This window comes from Haliotis rufescens, unplaced genomic scaffold, assembly GCF_023055435.1.
Source record: "Haliotis rufescens isolate VD_foot unplaced genomic scaffold, xgHalRufe1.0.p SCAF_7, whole genome shotgun sequence".
In the NCBI taxonomy this organism is placed as follows: domain Eukaryota; kingdom Metazoa; phylum Mollusca; class Gastropoda; order Lepetellida; family Haliotidae; genus Haliotis; species Haliotis rufescens.
The window spans coordinates 20,299,853-20,322,817 of NW_025964361.1; the positions used below are offsets into that span (position 1 = coordinate 20,299,853).

At 42.2% G+C, this 22,965-nt stretch overlaps 1 protein-coding gene across 6 annotated transcripts in view; it reads right to left on the minus strand.

Annotated features, from left to right (window-relative positions):
* The window catches only part of LOC124139815 (serine/threonine-protein phosphatase with EF-hands 2-like), a 101,516-nt gene that overhangs the window by 53,162 nt on the left and 25,389 nt on the right, over nucleotides 1-22,965 (minus strand). For 3 of the 6 annotated variants that reach the window (XM_048387650.1, XM_048387648.1, XM_048387653.1), the window contains exons 2-4: nucleotides 11,880-12,019; nucleotides 1,734-1,823; nucleotides 424-551 (exon numbers count right to left, since the gene is read on the minus strand). In XM_048387650.1, the coding sequence (XP_048243607.1) occupies nucleotides 424-551; nucleotides 1,734-1,791 (186 nt within the window). In that variant the 5' untranslated portion in view covers nucleotides 1,792-1,823; nucleotides 11,880-12,019. Of the gene's footprint in view, nucleotides 1-423; nucleotides 552-1,733; nucleotides 1,824-11,879; nucleotides 12,020-13,863; nucleotides 14,000-22,965 lie in introns of those variants that run through there. The other 3 variants (XM_048387649.1, XM_048387651.1, XM_048387652.1) reach the window with 3 other exon arrangements.

Consider the following 22,965-nt stretch of genomic DNA (forward strand, 5'->3'; position numbering starts at 1 on the left):
AACTATAACTATAGATAGTTTCCTTGTATATGGCTTTTGTGGGTGAGCTACATCCTTATGGCATTAGCATTCAGACTGGATTACTCCCAACAAAATGTTCTACTGTTGTTATTTCATAAAATACAAAGAAAATATAAACTCGTTAAAAAAATTCATGCGGGGGATGTTGTGCTCTCAGAGCACTCTTGTTCTAGGTGTATTGCTCTCACTGTTAGGCACGTGAACAAGCATCCATATCGTTTTACCAAACTTCTGTCCCTATTTACAAGAAACATCAATGCAGTACATCAATTAATGGAAGACCTTGGGCTTCTGTAAATGATAATGCCCTGAAAAATAGCGTCACCCTTATATCATTTCTAACCTTGGTGGCCACAGGACAGTGAGCAGACGAGATATGTTCTGGAAGATGTTAGCGCTCACCTTCAGCTGGTTCTGTTCCCCATAATACTCTATGTTCTGGAAGATGTTCCAGGTGCATCTCCTGCGAGCCTCCAGTCGAGCTGTGTACAGCCGGTACCACTTCTGTATCAAGATGGCTGCCTTGATCGCTGCAGAACAGATAACTATACATATATCTGGAATATCTGGAATAAATAGTAGACAGTAATATTTCCAATCAATAGCTAAGCCCATGAGTTTTAAAAATGATTTCATTAAGAAGTTAATCGGGATGCTTTTGTGGATCCAGAGAATGAATGTCACATTTTGTATAAGTTTCATTTGCATTTATTCACATCTTGAAGCTTGACCTTTATTTTTTTCTCAGAAATCCATTTAATTAAAAAACAGAATGTTGTTAGACATAATTTATATTGTTTGCTGGAGGAGATGATGAGATGCTACTTCTAGTGGCTCGTCAAAGTGTCTAACCCTGCATGCATCTAATGTTGACAGTATCCCAGCTTCTAGTGGCTCGTCAAAGTGTCTAACCCTGCATGTATCTAATGTTGACAGTATCCCAGCTTCTAGTGGCTCGTCAAAGTGTCTAACCCTGCATGCATCTAATGTTGACAGTATCCCAGCTTCTAGTGGCTCGTCAAAGTGTCTCACCTAGCATGTATCTAATGTTGACAGTATCCCAGCTTCTAGTGGCTTGTCAAAGTGTCTAACCCTGCATGCATCTAATGTTGACAGTATCCCAGCTTCTAGTGGCTCGTCAAAGTGTCTAACCCTGCATGTATCTAATGTTGACAGTATCCCAGCTTCTAGTGGCTCGTCAAAGTGTCTAACCCTGCATGTATCTAATGTTGACAGTATCCCAGCTTCTAGTGGCTCGTCAAAGTGTCTAACCCTGCATGTATCTAATGTTGACAGTATCCCAGCTTCTAGTGGCTCGTCAAAGTGTCTAACCCTGCATGTATCTAATGTTGACAGTATCCCAGCTTCTAGTGGCTCGTCAAAGTGTCTAACCCTGCACGCATCTAATGTTGACAGTATCCCAGCTTCTAGTGGCTCGTCAAAGTGTCTAACCAAGCATGTATCTAATGTTGACAGTATCCCAGCTTCTAGTGGCTGGTCAAAGTGTTTAACCCTACATGTATCTAATGTTGACAGTATCCCAGCTTCTAGTGGCTCGTCAAAGTGTCTAACCCTGCATGCATCTAATGTTGACAGTATCCCAGCTTCTAGTGGCTCGTCAAAGTGTCTAACCCTGCATGCATCTAATGTTGACAGTATCCCAGCTTCTAGTGGCTCGTCAAAGTGTCTGACCCTGCATGCATCTAAGCTACCTTTTTCTGACTTGGTCATTTCCTTGCGGCTGACAGTATTGGAGGAGGCACACCCCATGGGAGAGGTTGGTGGACTCCTTCACATTCTACCTGCACAGACAAAATGCCTTAATGATTATCAACATAAAAATGCTTTGACTGTGTTATGGTCGTCCAAGTCTCTGTGTCATAGTTGTCCCAGTCTCTGCGTTATGGTAGGCCCAGTCTCTGTGACATGGTACACCCAGTCTCTGTGTCATGGTAGGCCCAGTCTCTGTGACATGGTACACCCAGTCTCTGTGACATTGTACACCCAGTCTCTATGTCATGGTAGGCCCAGTCTCTGTGACATGGTACACCCAGTCTCTGTGACATGGTAGGCCCAGTCTCTGTGTCATAATAGGCCCAGTCTCTGTGTCATAGTTGGCCCAGTCTCTGCGTTATGGTAGCAGTCTTTGTGACATGGTAGGCCCAGTCGTCATGGTAGGCCGTCTTTTTGTCATGGTAGGCCCAGTCTCTGTGTCATGGTAGGCTGTCTTTTTGTCATGGTAGGCCCAGACTCTGTCTCATGGTAGGTCCAGCCTCTGTGTCATGGTAAACCACTGCAGTCTCTGTGTCATGGTAGGCCCAGTCTCCGTGTCATGGTAGGCCCAGTCTCTGTGTCATGGTAGGCCGTCTTTTTGTCATGGTAGGCCCAGACTCTGTCTCATGGTAGGTCCAGCCTCTGTGTCATGGTAAACCACTGCAGTCTCTGTGTCATGGTAGGCCCAGTCTCCGTGTCATGGTAGGCCCAGTCTCTGTGTCATGGTAGGCAGAGTCTCTGTGTCATGGTAGGCCGTCTTTTTGTCATGGTAGGCCAACTCTCTGTGTCAAGCTAGGCCCAGTCTCTGTGATATGGTACACCCAGTCTCTGTGTCATGGTAGACCCAGTCTCTGTGACATGGTACACCCAGTCTCTGTGACATGGTAGGCCCAGTCTCTGTGTCATGGTAGGCCCAGTCTCTGTGTCATAGTTGGCCCAGTCTCTGCGTTATGGTAGCAGTCTTTGTGACATGGTAGGCCCAGTCATCATGGTAGGCCGTCTTTTTGTCATGGTAGGCCCAGTCTCTGTGTCATGGTAGGCTGTCTTTTTGTCATGGTAGGCCCAGACTCTGTCTCATGGTAGGTCCAGCCTCTGTGTCATGGTAAACCACTGCAGTCTCTGTGTCATGGTAGGCCCAGTCTCCGTGTCATGGTAGGCCCAGTCTCTGTGTCATGGTAGGCCGTCTTTTTGTCATGGTAGGCCCAGACTCTGTCTCATGGTAGGCCCAGACTCTGTCTCATGGTAAACCACTGCAGTCTCTGTGTCATGGTAGGCCCAGTCTCCGTGTCATGGTAGGCCCAGTCTCTGTGTCATGGTAGGCAGAGTCTCTGTGTCATGGTAGGCCGTCTTTTTGTCATGGTAGGCCAACTCTCTGTGTCAAGCTAGGCCCAGTCTCTGTGACATGGTACACCCAGTCTCTGTGTCATGGTAGGCCCAGTCTCTGTGTCCTGGCAGACCCAGTCCCTGTGTCATGGTAGGCCGTCTTTTTGTCATGGTAGGCCCAGTCTCTGTGTCATGCTAGGCCCAGTCTCTGTGTCATGCTAGGCCGTCTTTTTGTCATGGTAGACCCAGTCTCTGTGTCATGGTAGACCCAGTCTCTCTGACATGGTAGACCCAGTCTCTGTGTCATGGTAGGCCAAGTCTCTGTGTCATGGTAGGCTGTCTTTTTGTCATGGTAGGCCAACTCTCTGTGTCATGCTAGGCCCAGTCTCTGTGACATGGTAGACCCAGTCTCTGTGTCATGGTTGCAGTCTCTGTGTCATGGTAGCAGTCTCTGTGTCATGGTAAACCCAGTCTCTGTGTCATGGTATCATTCTCTGTTTCATGGTAGACCCAGTCTCTGTGTCATGGTAGGCCAAGTCTCTGTGACATGCTAGGCCCAGTCTCTGTGTCATGGTAGGCCCAGTCTCTGTGTCATGGTAGAAGTCTCTGTGTCATGGTAAACCCAGTCTCTGTGTCATGGTATCATTCTCTGTTTCATGGTAGACCCAGTCTCTGTGTCATGGTATCATTCTCTGTTTCATGGTAGACCCAGTCTCTGTGTCATGGTAGGCCAAGTCTCTGTGACATGCTAGGCCCAGTCTCTGTGTCATGGTAGGCCCAGTGTCTGTGTCATGGTAGCAGTCTCTGTGTCATGGAAGACCTAGTCTCTGTGTCATGGTAGCAGTCTCTGTATCATGGTTGGCCCAGTCTCTGTGTCATGGTTGGCCCAGTCTCTGTGTCATGGTAGGGGCCATGTCTCTGTGACATGCTAGGCCCAGTCTCTGTGTCATGGTAGTCCCAGTCTCTGTGTCATGGTAGTCCCAGTCTCTGTGTCATGGTTGGCCCAGTCTCTGTGTTATGGTAGCAGTCTCTGTGACATGGTAGACCCAGTCTCTGTGTCATGGTAGGCCCAGTCTTTGTGTCAGGGTAAACCCAGTCTCTGTGTCATGGTAGGCCCAGTCTCTGTGTCATGGTAGGCCCAGTCTCTGTGTCATGGTAGACCCAGTCTCTGTGACATGGTAGGCCCAGTCTCTGTGTCATGGTAAACCCAGTCTCTGTGCCATGGTAGCAGTCTCTACGTCATGGTAGACCCAGTCTCTGTGTCATGGTAGCAGTCTCTGTGTCATGGTAGACCCAGTCTCTGTGTCATGATTGGCCCAGTCTCTGTGTCATGGTAGCAGTCTCTGTGACATGGTAGACCCAGTCTCTGTGTCATGGTAGGCCCAGTCTCTGTGTCATGGTAAACCCAGTCTCTGTGTCATGGTAGGCCCAGTCTTTGTGTAATGGTAGGCCCAGTCTCTGTGTCATGGTTGGCCCAGTCTCTGTGTCCTGGTTGGCCCAGTCTCTGTGACATGGTACACCCAGTCTCTGTGTCATGGTTGGCCCAGTCTCTGTGACATGGTACACCCAGTCTCTGTGACATTGTACACCCAGTCTCTGTGTCATGGTAGGCCCAGTCTCCTCCATGGTAGACCCAGTCTCTGTGTCACGGTTGGGTCAGTGATGAAACACTGGCCATACCTAACACTGTCAGATGTCCCATGTGTTCATTGGCAAGTGTGGACCCGTGATGATCCAGGGTAGAATTGGCCTTCAGTCAACCATGCTTGTCGTAAAAGGCAACTAATATAACAGGACCGGGTGGTCAGGCTCGCTGATATGGTTGATGCATGTCATCGTATTCCAGTTGCCTAGATTGATGCTCTTGATGTCAATCACTGGATTGTCTGGTCCACACTCGAATATTTACAGACCGCTGTCATATACCTGGAATATTGCTGAGTGCGGTGTTAAACAACAAACAAACAAACAAACAAACAAACAAACAAACAAACAAACAAACAAACATTGTCCAGTGATAGAACATGGACTATACCTAACACTGTCAGATGCCTCAGGTGTACATCAACCAGTGATAAAACATGGACTATACATTCCTCCTCTGCCTTCTGTTCCTCAAAAAAGTCAATTCCAGTTCATGAATGGCCAACATTGGTTTCTGAACAGTGATAACTTGGAATGAATTGATGTATTGTGCGTTCATGTGATGCTAATATATAAGCAAATGGGCTATTCACATGAGAGAATAGTCCAATGTCAATGGGTAATTTACTCCTTTGACATCTCTAGTTGTGATCATTAAATAAGTTCAATTACATAGGTGGTCTTACATCAAAGTGTGCTTCCAATCTCATTCATCAACTCAAGTCAATGGCCTCCCTCTCGGTGCCCCACAGGGGCCCCACACTCATGTCATACAGAAATATATGGATCCAGCGTTTCTCTATTATCTACCAAACATAGAGGGACTAAAACCAGTAATGGTAAGTTGGAACCAGATCACAGAGCAGTTTTCAACTGCTGCCTTATAAACACAGCCTTGTAGGTCACCTGAAATTAAGCATTCAGAACATATGTTCCATGACAGTAGCACTAAGCCAGACTTAATGGTTCAGAATAACTGTCAAACATCATAATTAGATGTCATTGCATCAAAGGAATCACCTCTTCCTTCCATCACTGGAATCGGGGGCGGTCAGGTAGCCTAGTGGTTAAAGCGTTTGCTCGTCACGCCGAAGACCCGGGTTTGATTCCCGACATGGGTACAATGTGGGAAGCCCATTTCTGGTGTCCCCCGCCGTGATATTGCTGGAATATTGCTAAAAGCGGCGTGAAACCATACTCACTCACTCACTCATCACTGGAATCATTTCTGCTCTTTTCATTCGACCAAGAATTCATTAGTCCCTGCTCTCTTAGCAGACATTCCCCCATTTGACCTAGCAATCTTACGTCCCTGCTCTCTTCGCAGTCATTTCCCCATTTGACCTAGCAATCTTACGTCCCTTCTCTCTCAGCAGACATTCCCCCATTTGACCTAGCAATCTTAAGCCCCTGCTCATTTATCAGTCATTCCTCCATTGACCTAACAATCTTAAGCCACTTCTCTCTTAACAGACATTCTCCCATTTGACCTAGCAATCTTCAGTCCCTGTTCTCTTAGCAGTCATTCCCCCAATTGACCTAGCAGTCTGAAGTTCCTGTTCTCTTCGCAGTCATTCCCCCATTTGACCTAGCAATCTTCAGTCCCTGTTCTCTTAGCAGTCATTCCTCCATTGACCTAACAATCTTAAAGGGGCACTGATCTAACGCAATTCCCCGGGACTGGTTGTTGGCTTTGTTATTGTTTTTTCCCAGTGAGTACCCGGATGTATAGCAGAAATCTAGACTAGTTCGCGACCTCTGCTGCGCCATTCGTAAGCGCATTAGTCACTTTTATGGATACCGGTAGTAATAAAGGCGTATGGTCACACTGATCAACAAAATGAAATACAGTTTTCGAGATAATAAGGAAATGTAGGTATCTTTGTGGGTAGCATTGGTAATGGTGACAAAGTTTTGATAAGTCACTTGCTTGGTAATTTTGCGATTTTCGTTTACACTATTTTTACTTGCAACATAAAGTAAAACATTTCACCTGAGCATTGCTTTTTTTATAGTGTGTATATTATTTTACTGTCAAAATGTGTAACATATTTATTAAACGTCTAAATATTCAGTTATTTTACAAATTGACTGAAAAACATTTTCATCTCTATTATTATGATAACGAATTCCAAACATTTTGATGTTTAATGTCATCACCATGAGACTGAAAATGTTACGTTGAAAAGTACATTTCTATGTTGTTTGGCTTCTAATCCTACATAATAATCTGTTGTGGTGTTTGTAGGCCCTTTTGATAGTCTTAATCAATCTGGACAGATTTTTTTAGTCAAAATGACTGACTGACTGACTGATATAGAAGATTTAACGTGCGCTTTCCGACTGTAGCGTATTTCGCACACGGCCCTGGCCGGACCATTTAGTATATTCCGAAAAGGGTGAAAGCAGTGTGTGCAACCCAAGAGGGGACCTTTTAGGGGTTGCTTGTATTGAATTTTTGGAATTTTTAAATTTGGAATAAAGGACTGAAATATTTACACATTTTATATATTGCCTGAGAGAATCACATTTTACAAATTGACGGTAATATATACACGCTTACAAAGGAAAAGACCTGTGAAAACAACGTCTTTTGCGCATTGAAGAATTTCCCAACCAAGACGTAGAGAAACAATAACGAATTATCGGTTCAAATGAAGGGAAACAAAATGCAATACCATAATTACAACCTACCAAATTTATGTGTATAAATTTTAGGCAGCTTCCTTGTTCGAGGAATGTATCCGTGAATATCCACACAAAGGAACAATATCCCACTCGTCTGCAGCTGTACAAAGAAACTTATTCGATGTCACGTGCCTCTGTAAAAATCAAATATTTTAAAAGATATATATCGTTTCGGGATATTATAACACGTGTTCGTTTCTCAACTGATCACTTGGATTGTTTCAGGTGTTTCACATAGGTGTCAAGTCTCAAGGGTCGGCTGAGAAAGCCCACGTGACAACTATTTTCATAACGTCCACGGTTCCTAAAACATCCAGAGTGATAGATAACAATGATCAATCAATCAATGTATTATCAGTTAACCCTTTGAACAAAGTATGTTGTTTTTACATGGGCACCTCACGCCATGATATGAGTGTATTCCCTTTGTTTTAGTAAACCTAGACATGCAAACACTCACTTTTGACATATCCACTGTGCAAGATAACAGTGATTAATCAATCAACGTATTTTCTGTTAATCCTTTGATGACTAGGAACGATCCGTTGATATACAAAAAAAAGTAAATCAACTGATCATTCATCTCTTGCTGGGTTGCCACGTGCATATTATATAACACACATTTCACCTCACTTAAAACCTGGATTTAGATTGAATAATTACCCCCGACACAATAAATGCCAAATGGGAACCTTTGTCAGGTAATCTAAGTGATGCTACCACTAATTGTACCTGTAATAAATTCATTAACTGAGCATCAAGTGAATGACGACAAATACACAAGTGTAGGGGTTATACGAGAAAACGTGGATGACAAGGGAGTAGTAATCGTATTATCGATGCAATCCGAAATCCGAAAATGCTTTCAATGCATGGATACTATTTTTAGTATTAAACTATAACCATCTGGGGTATTTCCAAATGACGACATCCGATGAGCTCCGCCGTTCTTTTTGTCTGTTTGTTTGGGCTGAAGAAATTAATTAACATGCGCCCTTTGTCGAAATCTTTATAGATCACAGTTAACCAATCAGTGTTTATGCAAAAATGCGTAAAACAAATATTGCATCCAGCCTCCAAGTTTATTTAACTGTCCTTGCAGACGGTAGCCCAGTCTCTGGTCACGCCCAGTTGCGTTGCGTATCATCCGGGTACTCACGGGGGAAAAAACAATAACAAAGGCAACAACCAGTCCGGGGAATTGCGTTAGATCAGTGCCCCTTTAAGCCCCTTCTCTCTTAGCAGACATTCCCCCATTTGACCTAGCAATCTTACGTCCCTGCACTCTTAGCAGACATTCCCCAATTTGACCTAGTAATCTTAAGCCCCTTCTCTCTCAGCAGACATTCCCCCATTTGACCTAGCAATCTTAAGCCACTGCTCTTTTATCAGTCATTCCTCCATTGACCTAACAATCTTCAGTCCCTGTTCTCTTAGCAGTCATTCCCCCATTTGACCTAGCAGTCTGAAGTTCCTGTTCTCTTCGCAGTCATTCCCCTATTTGAACTAGCAATCTTCAGTCCCTGTTCTCTTAGCAGTCATTCCTCCATTGACCTAACAATCTTAAGCCCCTTCTTTCTTCGCAGTCATTCCCCCATTTGACCTAGCAGTCTGAAGTTCCTGTTCTCTTAGCAGTCATTCCTCATTTGACCTAGCAATGATTAGTTATTGCACTCTGTGATTCCTATAACATGCCATGCATATTAATAAATATTAGCAACAAAACCCTTTCTATGTTCATATATATATTTACCAAATGCAGTTTGTATGATTCTGACTTTATCATGAGCATGTGTTTATGAATCACTATCGAATAGTGATGATACCAGGTGTTCATGAAAAGGTGAGCTTATCCTGCCCAACAGTTGGCAACCATCATAAACACATGCAAAGGCAAGTCAATTGTTCTCCAGAAAAGAATGTTTAGATATCCAAAAAGGTAGATGTAACCTCACAGTCCCAATAAGATCATTATCATATCTATGGACAACTCAATGTATTTGAAGGGGGGTCATAAGGCTTTTAAGCAAACGAATTGTTACTGTACTGGTATTCTGCAGACTCTATTATTTAATTATCACATAAGACTCCGATATATGCTAGGTCTCTAATCAGTAACAGTTTGTCTAGTTTGTACAGGAAATGCCAATCCCCCTTGTCCTAGCATCCATGTTTGAGATGGAGTCTTGTGACTAGCTGTTTTCCACATGCAGAAAAATAAGTGACATGAATAAAACTCCATACAGAAAACACTTGCATTCATGGACGCCATTGTTGACCTATTACGGATTTCAGGTTTGTAGTGTCTCCTACAGCAATCAGTGTCCTAATTCTCAGAACAGCCTGGTAATTTGTCAGTCCACATGTACTCTATCCTGTTGTCATTCTCTCAAGCTGGGCAAGTATTATGTATTATTGCTTTTGGATTGTTTACACACAAAATGTTCGGTTGGGTTGAAAAAAATATTTATGTGAATAATTTTTACTTTATTAATCCTAATATTATTGAGGTATATCGTTGTCAAGCGGAAGATAAAGAAATGGTTCTGATGATGAGGATGTTTACTGTCTTTGCTGTACACACTTTTGACAAGGATCGGTCTGTTCTTTTTTGATCAGTGAAAATGAAAATGATTATGAAAAACAAATAACATTTGCTTTTAGTATATCCTTATATAATCAAGTCAGAAAAAAGGATTTTATTACAAAATCCAAACAAATATGATTTTACATTGTTGCATCTGTTCTGATGTACACATGTTCTATTTGTGCTGTAAAAATTCTTTCTTAAATGTCAGTGTAATTGATACAGAAACCTATTTCAACTTCTCTTTTTCACATATATGCCTAACATTTACATTTTAATTGTGTAATGACACTCTGAATTATGCCCTAATTATCAATTTATCCTCTAATATACTTATATACTCTGGTTCTATAGCAGACTTGATATCATTGTAGTGGAAACGTCGAGAAGATATACTATATTTATCAAATAATGAGTAGATTTCTCGGCAGGATAAAGCCAACGTTTAAAAACGATATCCGTTGGAGTATGCGGATAGAGATGCAAATATCAAAGGTCAAGTAGGGACTACTTTCAGTGTTTATAAACAAACATGGCATCTCCCTTTTCTTTCGGCAATCAAGTCAGAATTAACCATCGAGAATCTGGATAAACTACAGAGATAATTGCTATCATTATCAAAAGAACAGTCTAATATACTTAAAATCAGTGTCTAACTGTGACGTCGCTAAGGCATTTTATAAGTTTTGGCAACTTTGGAGATATTAATTTCGAAACAATTTTGCGAGGGGGCTAGTTCTAACCAAACGGGATCAGTAGCCATATCTGTGCTTGTAGACCTCGGCGGCTTGAAACCTTTTCCACAAATTATAGGTTGGATTTAGCCGAAATATGTTTGAATTGTTACCTTGTTTCGTTTTGTCCCTGTGTGTACATCACTTCTTAACGTTATGACAGGACAGGCCGAATATCAACAACGTCTGAATGTGGCCGTGACGTCTCATAGACTACGGTTAGAGTCGCTTTCCTTTGACAAAGGGCAGTTACTCTAGCGGACAGACCGATGGATTGCCGCGAAATGCAAGTAAAAACAATTGTTGTTTTGCATATATGTTGCTTCGCCACTATATAAGAAACAGATTTCAGTTGGAACTGTATTGGCTACTATCACTGTCCGACTGACACATCACTTACCCTGTGACGTAATAAATATTAATGCGCGCATTCCAGGAAAACTTGCAATGTTCAGGTAATGTTTGTGAGAGAGGGAAAGCAATTTCCAAGCACAAATTTAAAGAATCACATTATATGATAAAGAGGTTATCACACTTGTGTGTTTGGGGATGGGAAATATCCTGTATTAGGAATAAACACTATGTATTAAGCTCGCCATGGCTCGCTAAATACAATGTTTATTCCTAATGCAGGATATTTACCATCCCCAAACACACTCGCGTGATAACATCTATATACTGTAAAAACAGCCAATTAGGAGAGATTGAGGATGAATTTCATGTTTTATAAGTATGTGATAAGTATGAACATCTTTGAGAAAAGTACAATCCAAAGTTTAACAACAGGCATAAAAACAAGATGTTAACGATCAGTCTTATAAAATCCAAAAACTCTGCTGTTATTTGTTCACTAGCCATATTGTTGAACATATCTTCTCTGTCAGATAGTTTCTGATATCATGTACATCACATGACTAAACAAATGAAACTAAAAATGTCAACTGTACAATGGGCAATGTGGCCTTAAATACTAGATAAAATGCCTGTGTGTAATTGATACATACATGATGTCTGTTTCTTGCATGCTAATATATGTTTGTTTATCCCTCTCTGTACATGTATAACCAGGGCAGAATGTCATCTGGGCGCCATCAGAACTGCAAATATACTTGCAGTTGATATAGACCAGCTGATGTTGGCAGGCACTGCAGGGGATGCCCAGTTGTTCCTGTAGCTGTAGGTCAGACTGTCCACCTCGCCATGTCAGTAGGGGTGGAATTTTATTGCTGCCTCTTAGCTGACTTGATTGCTGGGTACAAAAAGAGACCATGTACACACAACATGCTTTGTCTCAATCAATCAATCTTTATTCATGGTACTTCTGAGGCCAAAGGCCTATAGTACAATGTGTGGGGCGTGTTACAAATTCATACATTTTCTTAGTTTCATGGCATGATAAATGAACATTGATAAATTTCTAATAGTTTCAGTACAATCACAAGTCATTAATTTACAAAATTTGTTACCGTTTGGGTTGCGGTAGAAATAGTTATTTAGATATTTTGCTCTTAAATCTTTATACACTGGACATACACATAAAAAGTGATATTCATCTTCAATACAATCAGTTTTACAAATCCTACAAAGTCTATGTTCTCTTGCAATACCTTCATATCTGCCTGTTTCAATAAATAGATCATGTGAACCACGAAGAAATCGAGAAAGAGCTGTTCTAAACTTATGTAAATTTACACTTAATAGATAAAGTTCTAGTATAATAGTAGTCATAAATGTAGTGTAGTAATTTGCTTTTCTAGAACTGGAAAAAGAACCATGCCATTTTTGAATGTACATATCTTTTAAAGTCTGTGTCAAACGGGAGAAAAATGTTGTGGCATATCTAGATGTTGCTGTAACCAAATATAACCATATCCACATTCGTATAACATGTTTTTAACTTTGGATGCCCAATTTTGTTTCCCATGGCTGTCGTAGAAAAGCATCATATTATAACATTTTCTCTGGTATCTTGAAGATGGCATATTTAATAGCTTGACGCAGTATTTAATAACCTTTAAATAACTATTGATATACATGGGAAACCGTCTGCATTCACCCTTGCGTTTTCTGTGCTAGATTTTACCCCCAAGAACCTTTTACATGCATATAAATGTATTTTCTCAATAACATCCAAATGTTCTAGGCCCCAAATTTCTGATCCATACAATAGAATCGGGCTTATTTTTGTATTAAATATTTTAAAATAAACATCATATGTAACATTGTCCAGAACTCTAAGACTTTTTAATATGCCTACAAAAATTGTCTTGGCTTGCAATGAAATGTTATGTGCATTCCTTGACCAAGTTAATCTACTTGTAAAACACAAGACTAAGTATTTATAAAATGGAACAACTTCTACAGGCTTCTCTCTGTAAAGCCATTTTTCTTTTCTGGATATGTTACCACCATTTTTAAAAACTACAACTTTGGTTTTATCCATATTTACAGTAAGTTTTGACCTGTCACAATAACTCTCTAATACATGTATTTGCTTTTGCAGGCCAGGTATTGTGCTCGAGAACATGACTATATCGTCAGCGAAAAGAAGCAGAAATAATTTAATAGCTTTGTCTCATGATGTAGTTGCTAGTTTCAGAACATATGGGGAATATGAGAAATGTTTGAGGAAATAGCCTGTTTTATCAAATAATGGGTAGGTTTCTCGGCAGGATAAAGCCAACGGATAAAAACGATATCCGTTGGGGTCAAATGCGGATAGAGATGCAAATATCAAAGGTCAAGTAGGGACTACTTTCAGTGTTTATAAACAAACATGGCGTCGCACTTGTCATTCGGCGATCAAGTCGGAATTAACCATCGTGAATCTGGATAAACTACAGGGATAATTGCTACAATTATCACAAGGACAGTCTAATATACTGAAAATCAGTGTTGAACGGCGAAGTAACTAAGGCATTTTATAAGTTTTGGCAACTTTGGAGATATGAATTTCGAAACAATTTTGCGAGGGCACTAGGCCCAGCCAAGCGGGATCAGTAGCCATATCTGTGCTTGTAGACCTCGGCGGCTTGAAACCTTTTCCACAAATAAAAATAGTTGGATTTAGGCAAAAAATGTATGAATTGTTACCTTGTTTCGTTTTGGCGCTGTGTATACGTCTGACTTCACTTCTTAACGTTATGATAGAACAGGCCGACTGTCAACAACGTCTGAACGTGGCCGTGATGTCTCATAGACAAGGGTTAGAGTCGCTTCCCTGTGACAAAGGACAGTTACTTTAGCAGACAGACTGATGGATTGCCGCGAAATGCAAGTAAAAACAATTGTTGTTTTGCATATAAGTTGCTTCACCACTGTATAAGAAACAGATTTCAGTTGGCTACTATATTGGCTACTGTCACTGTTCGACTGACACATCACTCTGTGTACAGAAGGAAAAGGTAGGCCACACTTACTGAATTAATGTGATGGCTGCTCTCTGTATACAGAAGGGAAGATAGGCCTCACAGGGATAATGTGATGGCTGCTCTCTGTATACAGAAGGGAAGATAGGCCTCACAGGGATAATGTGATGGCTGCTCTCTGTATACAGAAGGGAAGATAGGCCACATTCACAGGGATAATGTGAAGGCTGCTCTCTGTATACAGAAGGGAAGATAGGCCTCACAGGGATAATGTGATGGCTGCTCTCTGTATACAGAAGGGAAGATAGGCCTCACAGGGATAATGTGAAGGCTGCTCTCTGTATACAGAAGGGAAGATAGGCCTCACAGGGATAATGTGATGGCTGCTCTCTGTATACAGAAGGGAAGATAGGCCACATTCACAGGGATAATGTGAAGGCTGCTCTCTGTATACAGAAGGGAAGATAGGCCACATTCACAGGGATAATGTGATGGCTGCTCTCTGTATACAGAAGGGAAGATAGGCCTCACAGGGATAATGTGAAGGCTGCTCTCTGTATACAGAAGGGAAGATAGGCCACATTCACAGGGATAATGTGAAGGCTGCTCTCTGTATACAGAAGGGAAGATAGGCCTCACAGGGATAATGTGATGGCTGCTCTCTGTATACAGAAGGGAAGATAGGCCTCACAGGGATAATGTGAAGGCTGCTCTCTGTATACAGAAGGGAAGATAGGCCTCACAGGGATAATGTGATGGCTGCTCTCTGTATACAGAAGGGAAGATAGGCCTCACAGGGATAATGTGATGGCTGCTCTCTGTATACAGAACGGAAGATAGGCCACACTTACTGACTTAATGTGATGGCTGCTCTCTGTATACAGAAGGGAAGATAGGCCACATTCACAGGGATAATGTGATGGCTGCTCTCTGTATACAGAACGGAAGATAGGCCACACTTACTGACTTAATGTGATGGCTGCTCTCTGTATACAGAACGGAAGATAGGCCACATTCACAGGGATAATGTGATGGCTGCTCTCTGTATACAGAACGGAAGATAGGCCACACTTACTGACTTAATGTGATGGCTGCTCTCTGTATATAGAAGGGAAGATAGGCCACATTCACAGGGATAATGTGATGGCTGCTCTCTGTATATAGAAGGGAAGATAGGCCACATTCACAGGGATAATGTGATGGCTGCTCTCTGTATACAGAACGGAAGATAGGCCTCACAGGGATAATGTGATGGCTGCTCTCTGTATATAGAAGGGAAGATAGGCCACATTCACAGGGATAATGTGATGGCTGCTCTCTGTATACAGAAGGGAAGATAGGCCACATTCACAGGGATAATGTGATGGCTGCTCTCTGTATACAGAAGGGAAGATAGGCCTCACAGGGATAATGTGAAGGCTGCTCTCTGTATATAGAAGGGAAGATAGGCCTCACAGGGATAATGTGATGGCTGCTCTCTGTATACAGAAGGGAAGATAGGCCACATTCACAGGGATAATGTGATGGCTGCTCTCTGTATATAGAAGGGAAGATAGGCCACATTCACAGGGATAATGTGATGGCTGCTCTCTGTATACAGAACGGAAGATAGGCCACACTTACTGACTTAATGTGATGGCTGCTCTCTGTATACAGAAGGGAAGATAGGCCACATTCACAGGGATAATGTGATGGCTGCTCTCTGTATACAGAAGGGAAGATAGGCCTCACAGGGATAATGTGATGGCTGCTCTCTGTATACAGAAGGGAAGATAGGCCACATTCACAGGGATAATGTGAAGGCTGCTCTCTGTATACAGAAGGGAAGATAGGCCTCACAGGGATAATGTGAAGGCTGCTCTCTGTATACAGAAGGGAAGATAGGCCACATTCACAGGGATAATGTGATGGCTGCTCTCTGTATACAGAAGGGAAGATAGGCCTCACAGGGATAATGTGATGGCTGCTCTCTGTATACAGAAGGGAAGATAGGCCTCACAGGGATAATGTGATGGCTGCTCTCTGTATACAGAAGGGAAGATAGGCCACATTCACAGGGATAATGTGATGGCTGCTCTCTGTATACAGAAGGGAAGATAGGCCTCACAGGGATAATGTGAAGGCTGCTCTCTGTATACAGAAGGGAAGATAGGCCACATTCACAGGGATAATGTGATGGCTGCTCTCTGTATACAGAAGGGAAGATAGGCCTCACAGGGATAATGTGAAGGCTGCTCTCTGTATACAGAAGGGAAGATAGGCCTCACAGGGATAATGTGATGGCTGCTCTCTGTATACAGAAGGGAAGATAGGCCACATTCACAGGGATAATGTGAAGGCTGCTCTCTGTATACAGAAGGGAAGATAGGCCTCACAGGGATAATGTGATGGCTGCTCTCTGTTAACGAGAAGGGAAGATAGGCCTCACAGGGATAATGTGATGGCTGCTCTCTGTATACAGAAGGGAAGATAGGCCTCACAGGGATAATGTGATGGCTGCTCTCTGTATACAGAAGGGAAGATAGGCCACATTCACAGGGATAATGTGAAGGCTGCTCTCTGTATACAGAAGGGAAGATAGGCCTCACAGGGATAATGTGATGGCTGCTCTCTGTATACGAGAAGGGAAGATAGGCCTCACAGGGATAATGTGATGGCTGCTCTCTGAAAACAGAAGGGAAGATAGGCCTCACAGGGATAATGTGATGGCTGCTCTCTGTATACAGAAGGGAAGATAGGCCTCACAGGGATAATGTGATGGCTGCTCTCTGTATACAGAAGGGAAGATAGGCCTCACAGGGATAATGTGATGGCTGCTCTCTGTATACAGAAGGGAAGATAGGCCACATTCACAGGGGTAATGTGATGGCTGCTCTCTGTACACAGAAGGGAAGATAGGCCACATTCACAGGGATAATGTGATGGCTGCTCTCTGTATACAGAAGGGAAGATAGGCCACATTCACAGGGATAATGTGAAGGCTGCTCTCTGTATACAGAAGGGAAGATAGGATATATGAATGTGAGTTCTTTCAAGGCTATTTTCTAATCAGGTATCAGAATCCTTGGAACCCAGTTTGGTGAAACCTTTGTCATGCCCAATTCATACCTCAGAATGTTCTCAGGTATCTCCTGACATGTGGTAGGGTCGTCATCATCCATAATCATATTATTCTGATCATGCAGAATTTCTGCCATGTTGATAGGGCAAATGACCTTGTGCCGTAGAATTGTATTGGTCATGTGTATGTCTATTTATAGTATACCTAGTATAGTATATTTTCAGTACATCAAATAACAATATGAAAGTACCTTTCAGATTACTTTAAATTAATCAGCTTTTATAAATGCCTGATAATTTACATTTAACTCCCACTGTCATATTTTTTTAATAACAGTGAGCTGTGTGACATCATGTTAGTGACAGGTTATGTTGAACCAAACCTTGCAAGGCTTGCTGAATGTTCTCTTTGGCGTGCCCATTTTGGCTCATGAAGGAGCAGTACTATGGGATTATTTAATTCAGATCCAGACAATTCTGAAATTGCAGAACTAAAGACTCAACCCATCACACTTCACTTAATATCTTCACAAAAACCAAAGAGTTTGTATGTAATCTAATGGAGAAAAGCCTTTGTTTTCAATGCTGCACATTTAATTCCAAATTCAGTTTTCCCTGGTTAACTCTACAGATAACCGAACAAAATACTTCTAATGTGTTTCATTATTGGGAGAAATGTTTTTGCTTTCATGTTGATGTTATGTGTTCATTTATGAAAGGTAGTTAACTAGTGCGTCAGCTCAAATAATAAGTCTACTCAAGGAAACTACTGAAATGTTGGCCCTTGTTAAACTTAAGGCCCAGGAGACCTGATGTCAGCTCCTTTATCATGGTTGGAGATGACATCAAAAGCACTGCCCATCATGTAACAGACTACAGACAGTGCTGTATGTTGTCATGTGAACCACCCCCCTTGGTAAGAGCAGGGTTGTTTGGATGGTACACACATCATTGTGTCTGGGCTACTTCATTTGAAGTTTAGTCACTGGCCACAGAAATGATCAAACTTATGCTACAAGGACAGAGTCAGAATCCTTGGAATCTAGTGTGGTGAAACCTTTGTCATGCCCAATTCATACCTCAGAAGGTTCTCAGCTATCTCATGACATGTGGTAGGGTCCACATCATCCATTATCATATTATGTGATTTATCAACATTTTCCTTTTGTGGGTGGTGGTTGAAGGTCTTCCTGATCTTGGATCCTCTTCAAGGCTCTCCCTTTCTCTCTTGATCTCTGCTGCCCTCCTCTTAACAATGGCAAAGGAAGGAGCATCACCCCCTACAGGTGATATCATGCCTGCATGGATGGCTGTTGGAGGTGGCCCTTCAGTTGGAATACAAGACACCACATCAGGCAAAGGTCAAGGTCATGCAGCGACAAGATGTAAACATTACCCCTGACAGCAGTTGCATGTAGTGTGTTTTCAGGAACCTGTATAGTTTTGTTTGTGTCAAAAAGAAATTGAATAAATACCTCACAAACTGATGTATTTAGTGTTTATTTCTATCCAACTTAAGTCTTATTCAAAAGGGGTGGTGGGGTAGCCTAGTCACACCGAAGACCCGGGTTTGATTCCCCACATGGGTACAATGTGTGAAGCCATGATATTGCTGGAATATTGTTAAAAGCTGTGTAAAACCATCCTCACTGAAAACAGGTCTTACCAACAATGAGGAAATGGAACATGAGGGCCACTGGCTGTTACATTCCTTAAATCAGTTGAAGGGCCATGTTTGTGGATATGTAATGGTCATAAAATTTAAAGTCAACTACATTCATTATTACCAGCAGAAAAATGTTCCCGTGCATCACTGACTCTCATGGGAATTAATAAATAAACTTTACTTGTGGACATCCAGAACATGGACAGTCCATGGTGTTACTTGTGGAAGTCAAGAATATGAACAGTCCCTGGTGTTACTCGTGGACGTCCAGAATATTTCTGGTCCCTCCTGTTACTCATGGACATCCAGAACATGGTTGACCCCTGGTGTTACTTGTGGACACCCAGAAAATGGACAGTCCCTGATGTTACTTATGGAATTCAAGAATATAGATAGTCTCTGATGTTGCTCATGGATGACCAGAACATGGACAGTTCCTGGTGTTACTCGTGGGCGTCCAGAACAAGGACAGTCCTTGGTGTTACTCGTGGAGGTCCAGAATATGGTCGGTCCCTGATGTTACTCATGGACATCCAGAATATGGACAGTCCCTGGTGTTACTAGTGGGCGTCCAAAATATGGACAGTCCCTGGTGTGACTAGTGGGCGTCCAAAATATGGACAGTCCCTGGTGTGACTAGTGGGCGTCCAAAATATGGACAGTCCCTGGTGTGACTAGTGGGCGTCCAAAATATGGACAGTCCCTGGTGTTACTAGTGGACATCTAAAATATGGACAGTCCCTGGTGTTACTAGTGGGCGTCCAAAATATGGACAGTCCCTGGTGTTACTAGTGGACATCCAAAATATGGACAGTCCCTTGTGTTACTTGTGGACGTCCAAAATATGGTTTCCTTGGTGTTACTTATGAACATCCAGAATATAGTCTGTCCCTGATGTTACTCGTAGCAACCAGAACAAGGACAGTCCTTGGTGTTACTTGTGGAGGTCCAGAATATGGTCGGTCCCTGATGTTACTCATGGACATCCAGAATATGGACAGTCCCTGGTGTGACTAGTGGGCGTCCAAAATATGGACAGTCCCTGGTGTGACTAGTGGGCGTCCAAAATATGGACAGTCCCTGGTGTTACTAGTGGACATCCAAAATATGGACAGTCCCTGGTGTGACTAGTGGGCGTCCAAAATATGGACAGTCCCTGGTGTGACTAGTGGGCGTCCAAAATATGGTTTCCTTGGTGTTACTCATGGACGTCCAGAATATTGTGTCCTTGGTGTTACTCATGGACATCCAGAATATGGACAGTCCCTGGTGTGACTTGTGGACGTCCAGAATATGGTGTCCTTGGTGTTACTAGTGGACGTCCAGAATATGGACAGTCCTTGGTGATCACAGGGTCATCATGTCAATAGATTGATCATATTATTTGAATGCCATCCTCTGCGATTGCATCTGGAGGAAGTATGTTTCAGACAAGACTGATAAATGTCTATAAGAATGGGCTCCCAAATGCCATTCAATATGGAGGTCTCATTGCTCTACACACCAGTCTCCACTCAACCTCTTTCATAACTCAGTTGTAAACAATGTGTAGCCGGGTAGTGGTTCTAACTCCAAATGAGTTATAGCCACATAAGTACCACCCACTTATAACCCCCTATAACTAGTATTCATTATATACATATATACATTTTCATCTATTATCACCATCACTTCATTTTGTGTTCATTATATGTTGTCCTTGTCTGCAGTTGAATGTCAGCCAACTAACATCAACCTTGATACCCTTTTGCAGCCTCTGTGATTTCTCCAGCTTCACCTGGACTTCCCCCTATCTATGTTTAGATATGTCCACCACTTCATGTCACTGTGAAGCATCTTGACTTCCTTTAATACCTGTCAGATGCTACCTTTGTTCTGATTGGCCCTTTGGTCCACTTCTTTAAACTTCCTTTCTCGCCTGCCCTCCTCATGCATTCTGCATGAACTCTTTATGGAGGGAGGACTCTTCTTTACAGGTGAGAAACATTTCAATATTCTTATCTCTTTCCATCCTGCTTTGGAAACAAATATATTCACAGAAAGGGTATCACAGCTTTTCATCAAAGTAAAATATATTTAATTGCATTATTATTCAATTTGTTATATCTAAATATTTGCCAGTTCACACATGTTGTGTTACATTAATTGAGCACAGGGTCTTCAACCATGTGCTTCAACCATGTGCTACCCCACCTATCCATATAAATTAATCTTTTTCCTTTTTGGCTTAAATTAAATCATAACAATTCTGCATGAACTCTTTATGGAGCGAGGACTCTTCTTTACAGCTTCCCTCCCACCATCCGCTACAAAGAAATAAATATCATCATCCAAGAACTGCCTCATGTTTTGACTAGCAGCCCAGTGGCTGGACACATCACACCACACCCGGCTACAAATGCAAGGCACTTTGAGATCACTTTAGAGAGTAACCCCTCGACACTGTATAACTCACCTGTTTCAAACTACTGTCACAGTCTACATTAGCTATTCCTTCGTAGTATTGACCAACCCAGTTCAGATAAGTAATGATCCATATAATGTCAATGACAGTTTAAGGGATGCACATCAAATGCATACCCAACATAGACCATCACTATGAGAACTAAGTTGGCCAGAGGCTAGCCGAACCCTTGCTGTTGAAGTAATCCTCGCGTTGCTAGGCAATACTTCAACACATCTCCCCAACCATGTAAACTTGGTTTATGTTATTACTGGGTATTGATTGGTAAATGGACTAGACACACGTGGTGATAAGACTTACATGTATATGCAGCTACTCATTCACCTGGCTTTGCAAATCAATACTTGTTTAAAATATTGATGGGAAATTTAGAACCCAACTTATTGGTAATATTCTCCAGAAACTATGGCTGTACTCATGTAAAAAAACAGACCCTCACGTATAAAATAGCAGTTTGTCTGCCCGTCGTGTGGTATATGATACCAAATGGTTGCATATAGATGATATTATTACAGATATAAATGATTATACATTTATCACACAGAAATGATATTTTTCTCACTTACTACAAAACCTTGCGATTGCTTCCCCTGGAGTTCTCATATTGGGAACTGTCTCTGTATCAATAAACCATGAAGACATGGGTTTAATTCTTATGGCAGCAGTACATGCAGTCAGTCATGACGTCATGAGCTACATCATAGCGTGAACTAGCTGGTATTATTTACTATAGCACTAATCACAATGGCAATACACCACACATACAACATTCAAATGTCATAATGTACTGTCTTCACATTTGAAAGAGCACTGCTTTCACATGTCAAAATATGATAACTGCCTCCACATTCTACAACATTATCCCTTCACATTTCCACATCCTAACAGACCGACTGTAACATATCCCAACACTCGCTGTACTACAGGGGTCATGGGGGACCCAGTCGTCTTAGGCGCTGCAATTCACTGAGCAGAATTGCATCCCTTGGGCATACCACAAACCTGTGATTGAGGGATCAAATCCCAGTTTGCCTTGATTATGTTTTTAGGTTTGTCAGCACCGTATCCGTTCTGGTGGATTTCACCAAAGTGGCATTACTTCAGGCTTTCCTCCAACATGAAAATGACATGCCGTAATATAACTGGAATACTATTCAAAGCCTCATTAAACCCAAATCACTCGCTTGCGCGCTCTCACTCACTCACTCACTCACTCACTCACTCACTCACTCACTCACTCACTCACTCACTCACTACATGCCAACTGGAAGTCCCATATATCTGATAGACACTGCATGTCGTCTGGAAGTGTCATGTATCTGATGGACACTGCATGCCATCTGGGAGTCTCATATATCTGATGGACACTGCATGCTGTCTGGAAGCCTCATATATCTGATGGACACTGCATGTCGTCTGGAAGTCTCATATATCTGAAGGACACTGCATGTCGTCTGGAAGTCTCATATATCTGATGGACACTACATGCTGTCTGGAAGTCCCATATATCTGATGGGCAGTGCATTCCGTCTTAAAGTCTCATATATCTGATGGACACTGCATGCCATCTGGAAGTCTCATATATCTGATGGACACTCCATCCTGTGATGTACCTGGATGCAGGTGTATTGTGCCTG